This window comes from Triturus cristatus, chromosome 9, assembly GCF_964204655.1.
Source record: "Triturus cristatus chromosome 9, aTriCri1.1, whole genome shotgun sequence".
Taxonomy (NCBI): Eukaryota; Metazoa; Chordata; class Amphibia; order Caudata; family Salamandridae; genus Triturus; species Triturus cristatus.
In genome coordinates, this window is record NC_140592.1 from 359,243,280 (window position 1) to 359,267,995 (window position 24,716).

The 24,716-nt window shown below is 43.7% G+C and overlaps 1 protein-coding gene across 1 annotated transcript in view; it reads left to right on the forward strand.

Annotated features, from left to right (window-relative positions):
• The first annotated feature begins 2,951 nt into the window (after nucleotides 1-2,951).
• The window catches only part of C9H3orf18 (chromosome 9 C3orf18 homolog), a 36,418-nt gene continuing 14,653 nt past the window's right edge, over nucleotides 2,952-24,716 (forward strand). Inside the window, exons 1-3 of the mRNA XM_085625149.1 lie at nucleotides 2,952-3,353; nucleotides 12,469-12,853; nucleotides 18,181-18,206. Coding sequence (XP_085481275.1) covers nucleotides 12,641-12,853; nucleotides 18,181-18,206 — 239 coding nt within the window. The 5' untranslated portion in view covers nucleotides 2,952-3,353; nucleotides 12,469-12,640. The remainder of the gene's footprint in view (nucleotides 3,354-12,468; nucleotides 12,854-18,180; nucleotides 18,207-24,716) is intronic.

Here is a 24,716-nt window from a genome sequence, read left to right on the forward strand (position 1 = left end):
AAAAAAATTAATCTTGTGCCAAATTACATTACAGAAGTGAGTAGTTTACCTAGACTCAACCCTGAGCCAATAATATAAAGAATGGCTATTTAACTGTATTGACACATTGGCTTGATCAAGTAACGCTGAAGTTTCACTTCTTTATATAGCATAGTCAGTGCATTATCAATTTTCACTACCTCTAACCAGGGGTTTAAGTGGTATGAAAAAACTAGAGGGTCTCTCAAAGGGGTGTGGTCGATATAATTAAGGGCGTGGCTTAAAAACACGTAAAATAACCATCTGTGCTTAGCATAGTGTGCCTCTAACTGGTATTTTGCAGCTTCTGTCATTGCATCCAGATATATAATACAACAGGTAACATTACAGTTACAACAAGCCAGGATTATTGGCTTTGTCAATGGTTGTCAGTTGCATAAGATATACAAGCAACAACTATGGCTTCGTTGTATATAATATGGAGCAAGCTTCAGCTCTGAAATGAGGAGAATGCAAGAACTATAATGAGTCTCTTTGAAGTTACATTACATGCAGTGAAGGGTGGTACTTTTGCTGAGTTAAGATTAATTTTGTTCACCCTGATGGTGAGGACAAAAAGGGAGAGCTCAATATAGACCCGTCTCAGCACCTGCCTTTTAGAACTGCCGGCGCTGAGCACCGGCAGGACCCGGTCCACTTAAAGCCCTGCCTCTAGAGCACTTATGTCATTATCAAAACTTGAATTAAGTATTATCCTCATAATCAGAGCTGTCTTGTTTGGTCTGAATAGCCTATTTCACAACAAACAGAAGGCCTTGTGTTTCTTCATAATTTCAGACAAATTCATTTTTTGGGGCTGCTCTGTACAATACCTGTGGCTTTATGCCATAATAAAATGGCTAAAGTGCCTGGAATTCCATGCTTTGAATATAAGGAAAGGGGCAGGGTAGATCAATCAGGCTGCAGCTACACTGCAGCTCAGCCAGGTTCTCCTTGGACAAGAGCTTGTGGAACTGCCTGAACATATACACATAGGGGCATCTTTACAAGCCCCTTGCGCTGCTGGTGCCCCACTGTTTTCCTATGTTAAAAGTGACACACTGGCCACGCAAGGGGCTTGTAAATAAGCCCATAGATTCAACACATACAAAGTCAGTGGGTTACTATTGTTGTTGTGGGGTCACTTGCACGATGCTCGGGCCCTCATTATGAGCGGACTGTAAAATTGACTGGTATTCCCACACCCACTGAGGTACCAATAATGTAGGTACTAATAATTCCAGGGGTGGGAAAGATCCATCCCATTATGAGTTGGACCCTGAAAGTTCAATAAGAAATTCGGAATTATATAGGAATCAGCAATTCCAAGTGAAATGTTCTGGTATTTCAACCTTTTCCCACTGGACTTTCACAGGGCAATTTCATTGATTAAAATCTCGGAGTTAGACAGATTTTTGATGTTCTGTAGATACGGTAATCCTGGTGGGTTTGGTAACAACTGTTCCTGGCCACATTGGAACTAAAAGGCCCCTCGTAACGAGGGTCTAGGTGGCGCAAAGTGATGAAAATGACAGCACTGTTCAAATTTGCAGTGCAAATGATACTTTACATGAAAAAGTTGAGGAGAATGCAGCATAAAATAGCTTTGTGTTGTGGAGTCCCGATTGCGGCTGTTATCTATGCAAATGAAGCCGTATTGAGTGGGAGCAGCATAAACATCTATATGTTTTCACATAACGTCTGACCTACGAAAATCGCACTACCTGGTTTTGTGTGAAATCCTAGTGAAACTGGGTGCAAGTCGAATATCATGTGATATTTCTGCCCATACGATATGTAATTCCTGTGACATTATACGTTTTACACAATTTACTCTTTGGATTGTAATTGTAATTGCATTTCTATAGCGCTTACTACCCGTGACGAGGCGTCAAAGTGCTTTATCGGCGAGTAGCACGCTACTTCGAAACCCAAACAGGATTAGTGGTGAATAGATGTAAGAAAACACGAAATTAATTTGAGCTGTGGACATGTTAGTCTGTTATTTGGATTGAAAAGGATAGTGGAGGGATAGAAGAGGAAAGGTTTTGCATTTATATAGCTCTTGCTACCCCTGATGAGGTGTTGAAGCGCTTTACATCAGGTTGCACGCTACTCCGGAACCATGCGTTGAAAATGGTACTGGAAGGTGTACCTGGAGTATAAATCTCCCACAAGGCATCACTGGGTCTCATAGCATTACAACGCAACATTTAGCGCAACTCTAAAAAGGCTGTTTTAGCACAAGCACGATCGATTACATCATGGGTGCATGACTCTTACTAAATATGGCACTGCACAACTTTTTCCCATTTACTGTTGAGTTGCTTGTAGTGATGCACTGAGAATGGTTTGACAAATCTGGGCCTAATAGGTAAAGCAATGAATAACACACCACAAAACTGAAGTTGTTATTTACTGTCCTATAGTTAAAAGACACACAAAGCATAACAAAGTCTAATTTATTTGAAAAATACCATACAATTAATGGTATCGTATCGATAGACCTCCAAAGAGAGGTTGAAATATTTTTTTGTACTTTACTAACCATGCATTACAAAACAAAAATGCTAATGCAAACCCTGGCATCATCTGACGGACAGCCCCTGCCCCCATGGAGGGTGCACAAATTGTTATGTTTGGAAATGTGTAAACAATGGGCCCGGGGTGCACTGAAGAAGGAGGGGGCTACTGTTTCACCAGTCAAACCCTTCCCCCTTTTATTCCATGATAACCTCACTGCTCCTTACCCCTCCTCTGACAGATGGAGCGGCAGCAGCAGGCTTGTAATTGCCAGCTCCAGCCGGCTGACCCCAGAGGCACTTGGAGAACGACAGGCCACGTGACCAACCGGTAGCCGGAACCTGTGCCCTTCTTAGCCAATGGCAGGGTGAGAGAAATCAGAAGCAATCGAGGGTAGCCTGCCTGGGGGCGGGCCTCTCGGAGCATCCTGGAAAATACAATGGAGGCACACACACAATGACAGCAGCAGAGGCGGCACCTCCCACCCAGGCAGCAGCCTCCAGTGCGCTGTCCCGGGCTGTTTTTTCACGGCAGCCCGCTCCCCTGGGATAAACCACCTTCACGGGCGGGGGGGCCGGCATCGATCCTGGGGCCGGCATCGATCCTGAGGCCCACGCAGGGAGGGGGCGTCCCGGGAAGAGGCTGGCAGCCGAAGCGCCAGAGGCAGCGTAATCCTGGGAGCTGTCAGGATGCGGTTCCTCTGCGGATTCCTCACGCCCTAGGAAGCTTCTCGGGCGCCGCCTACTTCATCCTTTCGCACATCAGAGGTTGGGGTCAGACAAGGGGATCCCCGGTGACGCATGCAGGAGGAGGTAAGGGATGTCCTCGCGGACGGCAGCACTGGTGTGGCCGCTGCACCTGTTGGCAGGGTGGGGGCTTCAGGGTACGTAGGCTGGAAAGAGGCGTGTTAGTCGACACGGTGCCAAGAAACTGGAATCTGTTTATTTAGATAAAGATGCTCACACTCTTGTCCAGCGAATAGAACCACTGTGGCATGGTAATGTGCAGTGTTAGAAATATTCGAGCTCCTCGTGAAAACACGGGAGAGCACACATTTATGTTGCTCAAAGCTGACTCGCTCCTGATAGCTGGTAATGTTAATTCATATCATTTAAATAGAATACACTGATAAACTTGCTTCCCCACTCCCAACTGCCATTGCGACTAAAGCCCCAAGAAAATATACCTCACCAGCTATTGAACCACCACACTGAGCAAAACACCCGTGGAATTTACCCCAAGAGCTGCCAGCTCCGATCTCCACCTCGCACCTTACAGTAGATACTAGAAGACCCGTGCAGTCTGCCTCGCCCACCCATACAAGGAGCAAAGGGCAGCCTAACATGTGTCGAGCAGCTCCACAATACGGAGCACCAATAGCTGCCATCCGGCTCAGCGAGCGTGGCTTCAGCCAGTCATGAACTCAAGAACGCTAAGCATGCTTGGAACTATATGCTAATACTGCTTTAAATGGGAAAAAGTAAGTGCAGGTATTCATTTGAATGGAGGTGTGGCAAGTGGGCGGGGATAGGGATGGGGCTGAGGGCAAGATATGATCATACATAATGACTTCTGTACCAGTTGCAGCACATATCAAAACACACGAGAAATGTGTTGAAGTCAATAAAACAGATTAACTCATTACATATATTGAAAGCCATGATGGCACTTTCACCCGAATGGTCGCTGTGCACCTGATTCACAGTTCAGGGTCTGTCTCGAGAGCCTGTCCTGTTAATCACAGCGTGACACAAGCCGTCTCACTCCCCTGCAGTTTAAGGACATTCAAATGGGCGCTGCTGGAATCTTCACCAGCAACTCTGCAAAAGGATACTTCACGGCTCGGATAATTACATGCTCCTCGGAAGCAGAGTGGAATCTGTCCTGCACTGGAGGAGAAACCTAACCTGCGTCTGCCGTGCTGTGGGTCAGGGTACCGGTACTCTCCCTGGCTACACAGAAGTGCCGGCACTGACTAAAAATATTAGTTAGAGCCGGTACTTAAAACCGGTGAGTAGCGACCTATTTAAAGCACTGTAAAGCAGTACTTATCACCGTAAGATGGGGGAAAAAAAACTGCTTCAAATTTGCCCTCATGACGTGAGTTCCGTTTACAGCTATGGTCTCATTACCCCCTGCACAAGTCTAGAGCAGGCCTGGGCATGAAATTCCGCTCTACTCATGGACTTTGCAGTGTTTTTCTGAACATTTTTCCCCAAAAACTCCACTCTGCATAGAGGAGTTTTTTCCTTGCTTGCTCTTGCTTACTAACGTTGGTGAGCGCAAGCAAAGAAAGTCGTACTCCAGACCACCTCTTGGCAAGATTTCTCAACACGGGCGGTTGCGGATGGTCGCTACTGTTTGCATTGAGGAAGCCGCCGCTCGAGGAGAACTTCTTCTCGAGCTGCAGGCAGAAGCAGCGCCCTCTTGTGCTGCTCATGGTGCTGTTTGCAGTGATTTTCCAGTGGGGGGGCAAACAGCTGGAACTAAAAATGAGCGCAAACAACGTAACCTAACACACTTCGCCGCTTGCGGAACTCCTCGTAGCGCAGTGCAGGTTTTTGGTCACTTCGTGGAGTTCTGCGGAGTGGAACTCCACCTAGGCCTAGTCTAGAGATCTGGTCACCCCTGGTATTTATCTCCTCATCCCCTGCACAAATACAGCGAACACAGCCCCTTAAACATCTGTGCTCCTACACTTCAAGAGAGAACAAAGCATCCCATAAATATACCTCTTTAGCCCGGTCTAATACAGAGAATTGAGAAGGCATACATTTTACCTCATCTGCCCTTGGCTTAAATCAATATGGAACTACGTCATACTCCACCTATGGAGAATATCTCACTAGATCATATGCTACAACAAAGACTAGAGTACACCTGAAGTATACCTCAAAAACAGCGGTGGCATTATAGAGAACAGAGTAACTAAGAGATGTCTCATCAGCTGGTGATGCATTTTAAGGAAGCAAACACCCATTTTTCCACCAGAGTAGATTCTGACTGAATACCGGTAACAGGCAGTTCTGCATTTGTAGAAGAGGAAGTGCAATGGCCCGAAGTTTTTTCGGAAGCCAGTACTATTGTATATCTTGTTGCCAAATACAATTTCTGTGTAGTCTTGATTCCACCTCACACCGCTGAAATCCACCACTAGACACTACCTGTCCACTTTAACTCACTCCTGCAGGTTCCTGCTTTCTCCAGTTGTCACATTTGTTTCACGGTTTCTCACTTTCCTTCTGTCACCCTTGTGTGCTTTTCACTCTCTTGCACTGGGTCAAAGTTTGATGAGGAAAAATAAGTGCTGGTGCCCAAAACTGTGTGCTGGCGGGTCTAATCTGCACACTGTATCAAATTAAGCACTGGAAAAGGGCAGGCTGGAACTTACTTTGGCCGCCCCTATGCCATTTTAGGCAACAAAGCAGCAGTTGCAGGTGATATGTGAAAGTGATGGGTTATAAATACCTGGCTCAAGTTGCACCAAGCTAGTCCAACTTCCAGCTAACCTGCTTCGGTAGGATTTTATCCCGTGAAAATCTTAAAAAATTGGTCTAAAGAATTCTTTTTAAATCACATATTCCACATCAATTAGCTGAAAGTCATAGGTTTTAAAAGGCCACTACTGAAATATTTCAGTAATTTCATCGAGTGTTAACCAAGCCTTACCCTCTTCAGGAGTGTTCGGGAATCACCATTTACAAGCAAATTTTGAGAAAATGGTGGCATCATACATCAAGCATCAGATGCCTACACAGCCAACATCATATGGCTACACATCCAAGTTTAAACACCTCCCCTCCCTATCTCATGCACACACACACAGACCGACACACAGACACACACACCCACACACCCACATACAGATGTCCAAAAGCCTACCATCATGCCTGCCTACTATCATACACCCACATACCCAACATCAGGCACCAACACACCCTCCACCATTCACCCCCCCCCCCTACAGCCATCTTATTTCTATACTTCCACCATCCTATACCAACCAACCATCAAGCAATTAGAATCACTATAAAGGAAAGTATGCTGGACTCAACCCCAGAAAAATGCCCTATCCTATCATACTGCAAAGGCCACATACCGCAAACCATTAATATGTTACCCCAGAATAATTTATTCAAAACAGCAGAGACCCGGATAGGGAAATTATTAATACATTTGCAAGCAATTTCCTGACCCACACACGATGTCCCCTCAATCTGACCATGAAAGCCATGACTCATTACTGCATAAATCCGAAACTATAACCTAGCACACTTCCCTTTCTTTCTTATTGTAAAGGGAAACTAAAACCTTGTCTCTCAATATTGAGAAAGCCAAGTTTTTTGATAGATCCTAAACCCCTAGTCCACAACACAGCAGACAATCTCACCTCTCATTCTTTTTATAAAAAACGATTAAGGTTTAACAAATCACTACAATGACCTTTCATCAGCAGCCCTTGCTAAAATAGCACCAATTGTACTCAATAGTAGAAAAGAAAAAAAACAAACATCATGGTTCATATACCTTTGCTCATTTGTGAGCAAACGCCCACCATGCAATGTCCACACACTTACCACCACACATCAATACATACTCACCACCAACATACGCCCAAACGCACACTATCATAGGCCAATACACTGCTACCATATTTCCACACAACCAACATAATACGCCCGCAAACCTACCTTTCACACATCCACAAACCCACCATCATATACGGCCACACACCACATCATAATGCCGCACAGCTACACATCCATCGTCATAGGACCATAAACTGAGCATCAAACAGCAACACAGTCTCTATCATACGCCTTCATCATCCTGGCCACAAAGCCATTATTAGCTAACACACCCGCTATCATACACCAACGCAGGCAATGTCATACACATCGTACGCCTGCATAGCCAACACAGCCACCATTGCATGCCCATATAGTTTATATGCAGATCCACTGTTCAAGTACCTTGTAAAACTGGAAGGGGTTTTAAGTCCCATACCTTTCAGGGCTGTCATTCAGGAGCTGACTGGCCAGTATGCCTGGAATTACACTTGCTGCCTCAATTTAGGATTGTTTACAGCAAGAGTCACCCATGGTATGCCACAGTTCTGCCTTAAATCTTTATATTTTCTACAATTTTATGAAATAATCTTCAGAGGAAATTTCTTTTCAAAGACCATCTCTTAATTCATCTGCATTCTATTCTAAGGGCAGACCCCTTTATCTTATTTATGGGAATTGGAAGGGAAGACCAATTTCTCCTGCTGTCTTGTGTTCTCACTGCAGGTAGCAACCTCACCTCTTCTGCAGGGGCATGGGCAAAGGGCTCATCTAGGGAGGTAAACGGGTCCAGTTATAAACTACTGGCAATTCTGTCCTGCTCAGGCCCTCTGGCAAGGCTGATGGTCAAACCCCTGTAAGATCCCCACCCCTGAGTCCTTCTTTACACCCCACTGGGTCTACTGAAAAAGATGCAAAAGCTTACACGCCTCCAATCTGAAATGAAGCAGTAGCTGATGGACGGACAAAGGTAAAGGGGCAGGTATTTTAGATGTAGGATGGGTTGGAGTGGCAGACTGGTCAATGGCCTCTCATGTTAGAGAGCTTGAGCGATGGCAGTTGTCACTCCAGCACAATGGTAGTAAACCGTAGAGACCTCAGAGGCACAACATCCGAGCCGCAGGACTTCTCCAAATCAAGCCCCCCTCAGATGAGCCCATAGCCCTATCAGCTGGTTGCTGATAGGTCCTCACATCTACAGGGTGACTGCAAGGTCTGTTGAGCCAGAAATGGAGGGGGAAGTAGACCTCCCACCAATAGACGTCATAGTCTCTCTAAAGTGGTCCACAACCCCTTGTGGTGACCATCTAACGCCATGTCATTAGACACACAGGTTCTAGTCATGGGCTTGTGTGTGCAGCATATTGAATTCTGGGCACTGTAGTCTTAGTTTGCTTCCACTGAATTGATTAGACTAAAACAGCTGACACCAATGATTTGTAGGTGAAAAGTTCAAGACTGGAAACGCTGTCTGCGATGGCATGGAGTGAAGTGGTCACCCTACATCCCTTCCTAGATTGTCACCTACAATATCTGACTCGGGAGTAATAGGTTAGTGTCTATTTTCTTTCTGTATATGTGAATTGGACCTGGGGTTACAAGTTACACCAAATGATTACTTCATACCTACCTCTGGCTCAAGTTGACCTTAGTCATGGACTAACTTATTGTGGCGGTCAGCCCATCAGCCTGCACTGGCGGTCTGCAGGGTTCCTTCTTCCCCCGGGCAGTTAAACTTCAACCTGGCATTTGCTGAATAAACACCACTATAAGGAGGTTTATCCCCTAGCCCTCCATGGCTTTGACCAGACCGTGGGAGGGGTACCTTACCTGCGCTGGGTTTGTCTGGGGACACAGACCCCGAAGGTAGCAAGCTTACTTCTTCTCTGTCCAGTCCTTGAATCCCTTAGATCAGTGATACTCAAAGTATGGCTTGGGCCGCATGCGGCCCTCCTGATCTTACATGCGCCCCCCCAGGGCCGTTTCTAGGTGTTTTGCCGCCCTAGGCAAGAATTGAAAAATGCCGCCCCCTCCCTTTTACTACCATCACTCTCTCCCCCTGTCATCCAGGCTAGAAGAAATTAATGCATTAGATATTCCCAAACTCATGTTTTTTGCCGCTCTCCCCTTTTTGCCGCCCTAGGCCGCCGCCTAGTCTTGCCTAATGGTAGGAGCGGCCCTGCGCCCCCCCTCGTTCAAAGAATCACTGGGATTCTGTTTACTCGACTCCACTAAACTTATAAAAGATGTTAAACAAACGGTCAAGCATTTCTTTAAATGTTAATTGAATCTTGCAGCAAACGTGTAAAATTTGATAATGTAAATTCAAAAAGTGTATTTCATTAACTTTCAGAACCGTTTCACCTTAGTACGTCAGGTTATATCGTGCCTTGAGAAGTATTTTTGAAAAGTGATAGTTTTCAAACATGAATTTAGAAACATTCATGCTTCACCCACTCTGACAACAATGCCAGTAGTGAACTAAGAGGCAAGTCAGTCATGTGACCCTTTGGGCAGCCTGGGCTGCTATTATACAGAAGCAATATTATAGTCTATTAAATCAAACACAGAAGGTTTTGTACAGCGCAAATCCTGAAGTCTTCTATTTGGAGTTCCTCTTATATGTTATAATGCAGTAAAAGGAGGGAAAATGAAAACAATTGCCTATGATAACACAGTTTGATAAGGTGGGGAAGCCGGGGCTGATCCGGTTTTTCATTGAGCAATTCAGCCACTAGATGTACGTGCTTCGCCTCCACTACATCCACCTTATCTCTTCTGCTCCCTCGGCAGCGACACTTCTGGATTCAATGCAGCCCTCGGACACATCACAGACCAAACTTTTTGGCCCCTGGAAAAATTTCTGTGAGTATCCATGCCTTGGAGTTTCGTCCTATCTCTCAAGAAGGACCTTGTTGGTCAGCATCCACCAGAAGGAATTTCAACTCTCGTTCTCTCTCCCCCTCCCAACCCCCCCTCCCCCCCCCAAACCCGCAATAGGGCAGGGATAAAGTTAAGGCAATAGAGTTTGCCCTAGACAGCAGCTTTGCTAATGTCCTTCCGTATTCTTACCCAGTTTCTGGATTTGTTTTTACAGTAGTCCTACATTAAGCTCACCACATCCTCTCCTGCCAGCATGCACACAAACCCCACTCCTGCAAACGTTATTAGCCATGCTCGGCTCTGTACATGCATAATGCAGATTCTCCTTGTTTCTCCATGAGGCAAAAATGTCACTTCCTTTTATGGCACATAAATTATGGAAGGCAGGGCTTGCAGAACATTACATTCTCATAGGCATACCCAGACTAGAGACCATGGCTCAACTTACACTCAGCTATTCTATTTTAGTGAATAGGTTCCTACAAAAGTTACACGTTTTACGGACAATTTTGCAAAGAAACTTAATTATTCCAATGTTTCAGGATCCTGTACAAAACAAGCCAACTGTATTTCTCCAGTGCAGCATGGCTTGGATGTAGCTGTAAGAAATGTGTGTAGTGGGCTGTAGGTGTTCAAGAGGCCCCAACTGAGTGAAAGCCGTCATGTGATTTGGTACCTCCACTGTACGCGGTGCTTGAATGCACTTACTAATCAAAACATTTAGTAAACCAATTATATTATTTTGAATGAAAATGAGTCTATAAGAAAATTGCGCGCTGCTCCTTTAGCCCTGCTTCTGGTCATGGAATAGTAGACGATCCCTGATGCTAAACAACCCTGAAAAAAGCCACATGTCTTCTTGAAACTTTCTAGTTGTCCTCTGTGGCTAGAACGACTGCAGAGCAACTTTTACATTTCTACATGTGTCAATGCCTCCACCGCTTTGTTAAGAGGTGGAATAGAATAATAGAATAATTCTTTATTGTTCGATTATTTAAAATCATTACAATAAAACCAATAGTTCATTCATACACATCCGCTACATAATGTAATTTACTGAGCCCATGGAGATCTGAGCCCTGGGCAGGGGGTAAAAGCTATTGTGATTTGTAGAACAATATAATCAAAATTGATCAATATGCCTAAAAATACATGTATCTAAAATTCGTGCCTTAAAGTGCAACTAAAGTGCGATTGTTGCCCCTTGATGGATTGTGGGCATACCCCAATGCCCCCCCCTCTAATAAGGCTTAAAGACGCACCGGTTAAAATACAATTGATAAAATGTTATTCAAAAGCTTGTCTTCAAACTAAAACAAGAGTCTTCCAGGGGTGTCGCCTCATGAGATTTCATGAGGTGGATTGATGCTGCAGAATATGCATGGCTGCATTACTGATCCAAAGAGCCCTTTGAAGGAGGTGTGGGAAGAGTTCCCAGGAGGGGCTTCTTAAATAGAAGTCGCCCAACTGAACCATTGTAAGAATGTATACAAAATAATGGTATGCACCTTGAACATCAAACCCATAATATTGGTGGCACAGAATATCTAGGAAAAAATATGGAAGAAAACAAAATATCAACGTGTAAGTCTAGATTTTCAGTACCTAACTCCTCATATATGTACCTGCGCGATACATGCAAGGTACCTAGATGTGAAGTTAGAAATAGAAAATCTGTACTTCCTACGTGCACTTACCTTTCAATATTTTATCTCCACATTCTGTCCTCGATATTCTTAAATCTCGATATTGTTGGTGTTGATATTCAGTAGTACAATAGAAAAAAAGTAATACAGAATGTGTAGCTCCACAAAAGGGTTCATACAATACTAATCCCATCAAGAAGCTTGTGAAGGCTCCCAACAACCAGACATGGACCATAAATTACAAGCAAACCTCAAATGGGACCGAGGGTGATTGGGTCCAGGGATGATACCTTAACTGGTTGTATCTTCCTATCATTCTCCATCACTCACTGGGAAGCAATTGATTTGTACGCTGCAATGAGAAATTTCTTGACTGTCTCAATCCAATATATTTCTCTCCCATCCAGTATTTTGAAAATACCCGTTTAGCTTAATCTAAATGATTGCTTTTGATTATTGGGGACAGCTGATGTTAATTACGTTTGGATTGCAAATGTTGGACCTTCTTTATCTGTCTTTTGCTGCTTTCAGTTGTGCTGTTTATTTCATAGTGGCATTTACACAAGGTAGAGAAGAGGTGCCCTAATATTGTTGCACTACTAAACCATTGATCTGAATTTACATTTTCCTTTGGTTCAGTCAGATATTGTGGGGCAGCTAACCTAGTCTTGTTAACCTTGCTGTAGGTTAGACCTCCAATTTTCTTAAGGCTCTCAAAAACACCACCTCCACTTTCCCAAGCTTCCTCTCTGGTACACTTGAGCAGTGTGTGTCTTGGAAGAAGGATTTTGTCTTTGTCACTCATTTCCTGTTTTTTGTCTGTCTTTCAGGAGCGATAACTTGACAACACTTTGCACCATTACCAATCGTGACAAGAATTGTGCTAAGGAAGAACCAAGATCGAGAAGATCATCTAACACATGTAGGTGGCCAGATCCACTGGTGACGCCTTCCAACAGAACAAAGAACTGATGCTAGGGCCAACAGCCGCATGCGTGAAGGATGAGTTCCAATACCACCTCCTCGGTGACGGATCTCAGCCGGAGTGCCAGCCCTTGGACTTCCACGGACAGGCCTGTGGGCACCACAGTGATGACCGACACAAACAATCATAACGCGACTAGCACTCCAGGCCCTGAAGGTGCTGGGCCGAGTATGGGGTCAGTGCTGCTGTCCGTTGGTAGCATCGCCCTGATTGTACTGGCAGTTGCTATGGTAAAAATGGGATTGCGTGAAAGATTTGGGTTTTTCAGATATATTAACTGCATAAAGCTTCACTCCTGCAACAAAGGGAGCAGACATCTAACTAGACTTGAGCTTACTCTATAGCAGGAACGGAGAACTAGCCAACACAATTCACAAACACTAAGCCAGCCTTGGGTCCAGGCACATAAAGCAAAGGGTACATTTACCATAAAACAATCACTCATTTTCCTATCATACTCGAGTTATTAATTTTCTCTCATTTTTTTTGACACGTTCTGATTTCAAAAACAGATATTTCTTTCCTTCTACCTCTACCTCTCTTTACCTTCATCACATACATTTTGCTAAATATTCTGTCTTCACCTCCAGTTCTCATGATCACCATCACAAAGACCTTAGATATTTCAATTTTATTTTTGTGTCTCTCTGTTTCAGCACCAGGGTCCTCTGTCTATACTTCTCGTGCTTTCATTATCCACATTACTCCCATCATACTTCTTTTCTTTTCTTTATCTAGATAGCATTTCTTTCACTTCTCTTCTTCCTGGTTTGGCTGTCTTGTAGTTCCTACATAATAGTTTTTAAAAAACACTATCAATGTAAATAGAGGGTAAATGCCGATTAAAACTTAAATAGTGGCATTTTGAAAGAGACTATTTATTGGTCCTTACTGGCACAACTATTTCATTGTGTGAAATTAAAAATAACTAAAATCAATAGTGGCAACAGGAACATTAAGAAGAATTATAATAATAATGTATGCTCCAGCTGTTGCATAGTGTGCGTGTGTGCTCCTTCCGTATTGTCTCGCTGAAGCTAGGTATTCCTTTCCCTTCATCTCCTACTCTCTCACACGTGTTTAAGCTAATTATTGCTTTTTCCCTCTTCTCTTTGTTTGCTTTCCAGACAGCATGTATGTAACCTGTTCTCTGTATACCAAAGAGACACAATGTTCCATCCCCTTTTCAAGCTATCTCTATGAGACTTGTCTCTCAAAAAGACACAGGGGGCCTGAATCACAAAGGGCGTCCACACTTGTGGCCTGGGCCCTGCAGTTGTGGCGGGAGCTCGGCATTGCAGATTCTCATTGCAGAGGTCCTGCTGTGAGCGCAGGCCCTACTCCATGTCTTCAGGGCCTCTGCCACTAGTGTGGGCCGTATGCCACATCTCCGGGGCCTCCACCATTAGTGTGGGCCCTATGCCACGACTCCCGGGCCTCCGCCACGAGTGCGGAGGCCCTTTGTGAATCAAGGCCTGGGTATCTCTCTCTATCCCTTTCCTCCTGTTTGTATTTCCATCCAAAGCAAAAAGGCCTTTCATTCCTAAATTCTTTTTCTATGTTCCTCATATTGGGCATAGACATACACAGTCTTTTTTCTATGTTTATTGGTGCAGCTCCCTGTGGGCCTCCGTGCCGGTTCTGGGCCGGCGCGGGGACTGTAAAACAGAGTGACCGCTCCACTCTCTGTTTTGTGGCATTTCAAGCAGCCTAAATGGTTGACGATTTGGTCTTTGGGTAAACATATGATAGAAAAGAGTTCCAGTGTATATGGTACCTGAGAATATAATGGCAATGACAAGCATGTGCCAGGGTAGATTGGTCTATCACATTGACATGCACGACTTTACTAAAAATTAAAGAATGGTATGGTATTTGTGGACAATATATGCACCTGCTTAAAACGGGAGCCAATATTTGTGAACAAATAGCTGATTTGTCAGAAAACCGGAGGCTAAATGTTTGTGTCAAATTGCTGTACTTGAAAGTAAGAAGGAGGTATTTGAGTGCCAAATCGAGTGTACGTAAGAAAAGCTAGCACTTGGGGGACAAAGGTGCATTTTTGGAAATGAGCAAGTAGAAGTTTTGACTGGAGCCAAAGTTAGTTTATTTAATGATGCCATGATATATATTTTTAGATAAATTTAGTGCATTTAAAGCACTTATCAAGATGATTGTTGAGTGATAACTGATGCTGATTTTGGCACACATTTGTTAAGTTACAGCTTTATTATATGGCTGCAGAGGGCATGTACTAACTGCTGGAGTTGTTATTTAAAGACACACATGGAAGCGTTTCATAGTTTTTAATAATATTTGTATGACCTTATTGCTATTGTCTCAGCCATGACCCTATATTATCAGAGAAACCTGGGGGGCAGTGCTGCTTTCAAAGCACTGAGATTGTGGAATCTGTATCATTTTTCATGGTTCTGTGTTTCACCTGAAAAGTAGAAGCCATATTATGTGAGTGACTAGTAATTAGATGTGCTTGGAAGAAGTGGGATTTAAAACCACTGACATTTTAGACAGTTTATTTGGGAAACTTGCTGTGAAGTTCACAATCTAGTCACTTTTCTCTGGGAGATAACTGTGCCAAACTCTATCTGGTTTGACTAAGTTTGCTTTACAAAATATCTAGTAACTAAATAACTTGTTGCCTCTGTTTGAGGGTTGGTGCCTTGCCTGCTAGTTCTCAGCAGTTTAAGCAAGGTATTTATGTCCCCCATGTTTACAAATGTACCAGCTATGGCTGTAGATTTTAGATGTGATGCAGCGCAAAATCCAGATTCACGGAGATGTACATAGCCTTTGTTAAGGTGGACATGCCAGAAAATGTACAGTCATCGGCAAGCTGAATCCGTATTTGGCATTGCCTCAAGTGCCAAAACACGAGCCGGGCAATCCGAAGGGAAACAGTGTTTACAACACAGACCAAACTACGCAGTGCCATTACAGCGCAGGCACTACAGCGAAGGCATCATTACCACTCGTTCCATTACAACACACGTCATTACAACGACTTGCTTTAGGGAACGCATTGGTGGATTTTAAATCCAACACCTTCCCTACTGTTGCACAGACTGGAGTTGGAATAGTAAATATGCTATTCCAAAGTCCAGCACTTCCCTAAGGCAAGTCGTTGTGCCGAACTCTGCAACATTTAAGGAGTTATAAGGAAACTCAGATATTCAGTTCTCTTTTTCATTAAAATTAAGTCCTGCTGACTGACCAGGAAGCTTTTGTGGCAATTGTGTTTTATGTTACACAGATAGATATCTGCATTCGGTTGCTATTATCTGTCTGCACTATCACAGTGCATATTTGGAACTGCATTTAAATTGGTTACTTTTGCTGTGGAGATTGCACATTTAGTCTGAAAACCTGGAACCAGAAACACTCCTTCACCAGAATTAGCAAATGCCACAGATTTGTGAGATATATAAGGGGAGGGGGATGTGACATCTATGTATTATAAGGAATAAAATACATCCTGACGTTCAATAAATTGATACTGCAAGTTACCTTTGAAATACATGACCTTAAAAAGGAACACAGCCTCTAGCCTCATTCTTCTATAGGACATTTTGCTGTTACTTGCAATATCCTACTAATATAAAAGGGAAGTTACTCTGTCCCATTTATCATAATAGGGGCAAAACAATAGTTTAATAAACTATTTATGATTGAGGGTTTTACTATATAGTGCATATTCTGAACTGAATGATTCTAGATGCTCCTACATATGGCAAATATGACACAGCTAAATGAAATGAATTGCTCAAAATCACACATTTTGGTTAGTTTGACCACGAGTGGAAGCTCAGATCTAGGCCAACATTCCGCAGGAACGTTGTCTACAATTCAGACTCCTAATGATTTTCCTTAACCCTATCACAATATAAGATTTGTTTTCTTGAAACAAATTAGGCAAGACAAGCGTAATTCAATACCAAAGGGGACAAGGGAAGAAAAGAAAATTAACATTTACAAAATGATTAAATTAGTGACCTTTAAAATTACCTGGATTAAAAATACACAAGTGTTGTTCTTCAGGAAATGTGTGGCAAGCGGAGAACTCTAGGTATATGCTAATGTCACTGACTCCTCTGACATGACATAAATATAAGTATTTCCTCACAAGTTCTAGACCTCAAGCCTCAAGGGAGCCAATACACCAGATTAACAAACAGGTTTGGCCATGGAGGTGGTCCAGTTAAGCCAGCTTTCCAGTTTCGGGCTGTCAGTGGGGCAGGTTTGTTAAGTTCAACTTGACTGCATCCATTAGAAATACAACTTATATTTTTTCATTCAAACTGCAACTCTTTAATTTATCATGAGTGCTTGTCTTGTTTTCTGCCCCAGACTGTAAAACTGATGGGGCGGAGGAGGTACAACTCTGGTTGGTTATGGCCTGTCTTTGAAAGGGGTTAGTCTGAGGTTGTGCCAGACACCTGGCTATAACCAGACCCAAGAGCTTAGATCAGATCAAGCCTCTTAGCTTTGTTTCCCGACAAATGTTGGACCAGTGTTGTTTTGTTTGAACATCATCCTTGCTATGCTTAAGTGTTTGGTTTTCTAACCTCTCCACTTTGATGCTGGTGGTAGTGGAGGTGAGAAAGTATCGCGTTTGTACAAAGGTGATGATACATAGAGACCACTGGAGACAAGAGACTTATAGTACCACAAGTTAGTACAGGAGCACATAATTTTGCACCAAATGGGTTCAAAGTGGCTCTGTTGCTGTGGAATGTGTGCAAACAGATGACAAACTGCCATTGTTTCCTTGCACAAAAATATGAATTTGGGGCAAATCCCAAATTCTGAAGTCCCTGGTATTGGGTCCACACTCCTACACATATATGGGACTGAATAGACCTCCAAGTTCCATGAGCCTGCCTCCATTTCCGAGCAAGGTTATTGATTGGTTGTAAATTCTGATATAGTCATGGACTCCATTTTGTATTCCCCTCACACAGGCAGCAGGTATTATGCCTTCTGTTTTCTATCCTCTTTTCTACACTACTCACAAACTCTCTATTTCTCTTCTATTTACCCTCCGGACAGGCACACCTAAGGGATTTTTCATCTTCTCTTCTTTCATCATCCAGACCCACATAAAAATACAGGGCATGTCTTTATTCCCCCCCCCTCTCCTCTGCCCTCCTACTTACCCCAAGGTTATGCTTTCTGCTTAATGCATTTACACATAGCAATTGCTGCATGGGCGTTGTCATCACTAGATCTACCTTATCAGAACTTTGTACTGCAAGAATAAACTGTAGGGTTACCTACTATTTGTAGGGGGGGGGGGGCAGAAAAAGCAGCGTATCCTCTCTCCATACAGTTTTCGTAGAGTACAGGCAATGCACGCTTCCCTTGAAATACAGCAGGTACAGGCAGGGTAGTATAAGCTCCCCACATTCACACAGCGCGTTCACTGGATACCCATTTCTGCCCTTTTGGTCATCCACCTGCAAAAAAGCTTTTTTTCTGTTTATAGAGGTGTCCAGGGATTTAACGCTTTCTTAACTTTTGTTTTTTCTTTCTTCACCAGGTACTTTACATCAGGAAGAGAAAGCGGTAAGTACTCGGTAGGATGTTCCTGAGTGGGTAAACATGTTTTGATTCTGGGGCACACTGACAGCAGACTTGCTGCTTCATGCTTACAGCTCTAGCTGAGCAGATTGTGGTGCCGCTTGGGTCTGTTCATGCTGTGATGGGGCTGCGGCAGTGATCGCTGCGAGGGCTAGAGGCCTCCATGATGTCAGACGGAGTTATTGTATTTCATCGTCCGATTTTGCTGAAGAGGAAGCAATTTCAGAAGGTGTAACCAATGAACCACATGACCCCTACAGTTACTTTGATCGGAGCATATATTTCGTATCTTGGTAGCCTGCTGCCCTCAAGTGGACAGAGTAGGAAACAGCGCCACCCTGGAATCAAGCTTTCGGGCTGCTTTGTATATTTTGAGATTTTTTTCTACCTTCCTCCTGCTGTTTAGGTTTCCACAAAAGCTGTAGCCTTTGTCATTTCATAAAGAGTCTAATGAGAACTGAAAAGAGGATGTGGGGTTTGGCTAGCCCCATTTCAGCCTTTGGTTTTCTTGTGCTTTTCGTGGTTTGCCTTTGCTTCCATGGGCTGTCCATGGCATTTCATAGAAGCTTAAATTGTCCCCTTCCTATTCATTCCCTGTTTTGATGACGTGCTTCAAGTAGTCCTGCACTTTTTCTTGTCTCCCATGCTTCTCATCCCTTCCTCCTACTGCAATCTCTCCCCACTGTATTGCTGACCCATGTTCTGTTCCACTGCCCTCTGTCTACCTTCCTCACTCCCCGGTCCCGACCCTGTGCTTCATGTGCACAAGAATGAGTACCAGGGCCCAGAGGTTTTCTCAGGAGCCCACAAAATAAGGTGTCTGTAGTTCAGTCATTGACTCATTTTGATTCCACTCATTCCTTTTTCATCCATTTCCTTACACTCTTTGCCCCCTTTTCTCATCCTAGCAGGGTTTCAACCTTTCTTTCTCCCTTTGTTAATTGTTAATACAGCTTACTATAGCGCACAAACCACCTCTGAAGAGGTATCTCAGGGCTAGCGTTAAAAGTCCACAGGCAAAAACCAAACACGTGATATTAAAATTATTGATTTACGCAATTTTCTGAATTTGATGTAATAAGGGCAGATGCAGGAATAATAAGGCAAACCATTCAATTGTATGGGGCCAAGTAAGAGAAAGACCTGCCCCGACATCGAGTCCGTCGGACACGAGGGATGGTAAGCATGGCCTTGTCTTTCGAGCACAGATCCTTATCTGGCTTTGTCCTTCTTTGTGCCTTTTCTGCCCTTCTCTCACTTGGACTGGGGTCAAAGTGTGATGATAAAAACTTGTCCCGGTCCACAAAAGTCAGTGCTATTCCTCCTCGCCCCTGCTACCACTGGCTCAAATTAAGCACTATCTCACCTCTTCTTCTCTGCCTCCATCGGTCACCACCGCCTCCACTTTTTCTCGCTTCCTCTCTTGCATCACATCATCCCCACCTCCCTCCCTCTCTCCCTGTCCCCACTTGCTCTCCCGTATATTTCTCCCCATCCGTCCTCACTTGCTCCAGCATCCGAAATGCTTTAAACATTCCACTGATGATTGGTCTACATACTACTATCAGCTCGGCTTGTATATGCCTTGCACGACTTTGTTTTGTAAAAAAAGATGTTTTTAGGATATTTGAAAGGCCTTTTACAGAATACCTAGAGTGGAGTACAACAACCTTGCCATATCAGAGCACGCGAGCAATTGACAGACGGCTGTACATCTAGATTAAAGCAGTCAGCCAGTCAAGGAAATGTTTATTTAGACCATAGGTCTTTAAAGAGCATACCAATTGCAGATATAATCCCATTATAAATATACATTCACATATCTACATACATCATTTAATTTGTTTAAAAAGTTCACCCCGTGCAATCCAGTTAAAACCGAAACATCTTAGAATATCCCCTGTTATATTAGCACCTAAACCTTATTACTGAGTATTAGCTCATGATCATAAATTACCTAAAACACTAATCTTATTTACACATAAATGACCTTTTTTACACATAAATGACCTTTTTAATTGGGATCATAAACGTTCCTATAGCACAGGCTATATCCAAAAAGCAATTTTCAACATGTGCAACTTTGAACAAGATCTATTTTTCATGCTACCATTTTGGAATTAAATCTGGAATTTATATATAGAAAATCAGAAAACAACCAAGTGATTCTAGGTGGAAATTGAACTATTTTAGTCAGAAACAATCATGACAATTATTAGCCACATTCACAAAAGTAAATTTGGCCATGAACACAAGTTTATGACTGAAATTACCTTTTTAAAAGCTACCATGAATTTAAAAAGGTACTCCTGACAGGCGTAAACCCATCAGTGGCAAAGCTAGACCTACTGCCACCCGGGGCAGACCCTAAGTTATCCACCCGGTGCAGGTAAACAGGGGTGGTGGGGGTGGCGGCCGACAGATGACTTGTCTGGGAGGGGAGATAGTCAACAGACACAACTTGCTCACTTCCGCTGCCCCAAAAACAGTGTCACCTAGGGCGGACCACTCCCCCCCCCCCCCCCCCAGCTACACCACTGAAACCCATTAATGGATGCAGAAATCTTTGTCACAAGTTGGGTGAGCTCCGCAGCCATAATTCCCACTGAATTGGTAGGAAAGTAGGTGTTAAAGCCTGGTTTGTAAACTCTCACCAAAACATGCCAGTTTCTTGGCATTCCTAGTCAGATTCTAACTTTAGCTGATGACGGTGCAACTCCTTTTCCAGGGTGTGAGAGAAAAAGGGTCCCACACAGATTTGGGGCGGGGGTTTAGTGGAAGGGGAAAACATTTTGCCTTCTAAGAAAAAAGTGTGCTTTTGCATAGGAGATCCACTTCCCTTTCTGTGATGTGCTTTTGTCCAGAGAGCCTCTCCCAGTGGGAACAGGATCCTGCTGTGAATGTCACAATTCTTCTCAGGACTATGTCTGGAAGCCTGTGCCTGACAGAGCTTTTCATGCATATGGCCTGAGAATGTTTGTGAATTCCAGAAAGTAGAAATCTGCAAGCATGTATGTGTGCGTGGGCCTGATTCGCAAAGGTAAATTTACATTTTCGTGTAAGTTTACGATTGTTTGCTGTTCCTATAGGGATGTACGAGTAGTATCTTCAAAAGGGCGGGCTCTCCGCACATAAAAAGATAGAAAAATGACCACTGATAATTTCATTTGTGAATAGCAAACAATCGTAATCTTACAGGAAAATGTAAGCTTATCTTTGTGAATCATGCACTATAGCTGTGGGTTCAGATTTATTACATTCTTTGGGAATCCGATTCATAACACCTACCTCCAAAAAGGAACATCTTTATTTAGGCCTATACAATAGACAATCCTCCAAATTGAGTAGATAGAGAAAGGAAAGCACAGAAATGTAAATCAATTCACCCCTGGTGGCCATGTGTGCATAGAGTTTATCTATATCCACTCTTCTCTCATGGAACCCTCCCTGCACTCCTGAGAACAGGGGCTGTTTTATGGTAAATGCGCATTTTCATTGTTTGCGCCGGGAACACCTGTAAAAAAGTGCGCCGGGCGCAAACAGTGAAAATGCACCCTATTACCAAGAATGCCCTGCCCACGGGGCAGCCGCAGACTCATGCTGCCCCGGGGGAAGCGTATTCCTGTGGAAACAGAGCGGCTGCTTTACAGCCGCTCTGTGTTTTCACAGTGCAGGCGGCAACCTGCCTGCACTTTTGAAGGGGATTAGTGATCCCCTTGTAGGCGAGTGTAGTCAGTGACTGCACCTACCTCCAAAGGGGTGTCTGGGTGCGTCCATGGGATCCCCTTTCCCTCCTCCAGAGGGCTGCCATCGGGGGGCGCACTGACAGTGCACCACCTTTTAGATGGCACACACTCAGTGTGCACCCACTTCTGTAATCCGACGCGGGCGCGGAGGCAAAGGAATTCTCTCATTTGCATGGGTCGCGCATTATGTGCGCCAGCGCTATCTGTATTCTAGAAGGGGCCACACAAGTGTCTGCAGCCTCTTCTGTAATACCAAAGTGCCCCAGGGATGCGCAAACGCCTGTTGCGCCCAGGGCCCTTTATGCAATACGTCCCCTGAATGACAGAAAAGACATACATTATGGTTGTTTAACAAATGCTCCTCCTACATGCTTTATGTGAAAAAGCAGCATGTTTCTTGCAAGACGTACGTTTTTTCCCACAGTTAATGATTTTCCAAGTCAGTAAGTTTTGATCCATACATAGGCTTGTGTCCTGATACAACAGTATACATCATATGACAAATGGGTCAGATCTTTAAGTCTTTCAAAAAAATATTCCCTCAGTTGTCAAAGGTTCTGTGCTTGCATGTTGACAGTTTCAAAAAAAGGTAAATCACAGTTTCCTCCCCTGCACAACCATCTCCTGGACACCTCGGTAACCGGATCAGATCACAAGATTTTGAAAACAACATGCAGGCTAATAGGCATAAATAGACATTCATGCTACATGTCGATGTTTGTGAGCCAAACTTCTGTCTCCCACCTTCTCCCATAACGCTACAGATTTTTCATCTGAAAAAGTGCCCAAAATTACCAGCTGCTCATAAGAAAACATTTTGTCTTTCGTTTTTTTGGACACTCTCGCAGAGTCCCTTTTTGCATCAGTTGCCATGGTGATAACAACAAGGCAAGAATAGAACTGCAGTGGTACCTGTGGCGAGGCCGCTTGGGGTTAGGTGAAGTGGTGGGGTGGGGGGAGTGTACGTGGAGAATCCCACAGTATGAATTTCCATAACATGTGCACAGCAAAGTATTAAGTGTAACAAGCATTAACAGACAGATAATCGCCTAAATATTTTACAGTACGATTCAGCAATTTGGACGAGAATGTCAGTGTGGCATAGAGTAGTCGCTGTTTTACCATTCTCTACACAAAGAACTCTTTAATTTCACCTCTTAGAGTTCTACAAACTACTGAAAAGTAGCTTCTGAAATCACTTTAGTGTGGGAAGTGTATGTAGGAGGAGTACAAAAGCCAAGAATGAATATGCACGTTGCAACAAATGCGATACGACACATTCCATTACAACGCGGTCGTTACAACGACCGCTTTGTTCCATCGCATACCATTACAACGCAAGTCGTAGGTTGCTGTAGGGGGCGCTGGATGTTGGAATAGAATAATTTATTTTCCCAACTATAGTCTGTGCAACAGGAGGGAAGGTGTTGGATTATAAATCCAACACCTTCTGCCCCCTACAGAAAGTCGTTGTAACGACTCCTACAGCAAGTTGTTGTAACGACTTGCGTTGTATGGGTTTGTGATGTAACAACGCGGTCGTTGTAATGACCGTGTTGTAATGGAATGCGTTGTATCGCATTCATTGTAAACGACGTCTCCCCCAAGGATAGCAAAATCATAGAACAGCTTTTATTATAGTTGCCATCCCTTCTAAGCGCAACTCTTGTTGTCAACATTGTTTGCAATTTTTTTCAAACTTTACCGTACTCTTCATTTCGGTACTTGTTCTCAAAACAATACTTTCAAAACTTTGGTGGAATCTTCTGTAATTTGTAGCGGGAGATTTTAAGTTGTCCTAGCTACCATTTTTTGACAAATACATCTGTTAAAAATTCTGTTCCAACCCAGGCGCAATCTGAAACAAGCTTGCTAGCAAAAGGACCGAGACAAGATTAGCTCACAGCATCTAAACGTCATCCATATACAAGGCTGTTTTAGCCTGCTTGGGAATTTTATGTGGTTTTACGACCCCGCCCAAAAAATTACCCCCATTCTATGGAGTGTCGTTCTAATTGAACGGATCTGGTGCCAACTGACCACACGGTCCATTAGTGTGCTACTTGGAGTCAGGGCCATAGTGTTAATCTAGAAGTAGGCGTAGCATGGCCCTTGAGAGGCAGTGTAAGTGAGAAACAGGCAAAATGTGAGCTGAGTGCTTTCAGATATAGAGGTCTAATCACAGCATTCCTGCAAAGTGACGATTAAAGAGCATCTGCTTTCATGATTTATTTATTGTTTAAAATATGTCTTCAGTCCTTAGGAACAGTTAAACCTCACAGACCCCAGGGATGGTAATTTTCTAAGATAAGTAGAGCGCCAGACTGGCAGCTTGAATATGGCTCTGGCCTTATTGGGAAGGCATTGTAGGCAGTGCTTAATTTGTGCAGGGTGTTTCCGGTGCTTGGCACTTAGCTGTCAACACCGGCACTTAGGGCTGTCTGCCACATGGAGGCGCTGTGTGTCTGATTTAGAGATGGGCACAGCAACAGTTGTTTATTAATTCAAAATACATTACAAACAATGAATACCTTGTGTCCAAGCTATTCTCATAGCTTTGGGGCCTGAAAGAGTCTGAACTGTCTCTCTTATACGAGTGTGATTGTTAGAAGTTGTGTTGGTACTGATGTTGACAGCACTGGCCGGGGCAATAGGTTGTGTGAGCTGCGGTTGCCTCCTGACGAGGGCCCTGGCACTTATTGTTTTACAAACTATGCACTGATTGTAGGGAGCTCAAGACTGGGATGAT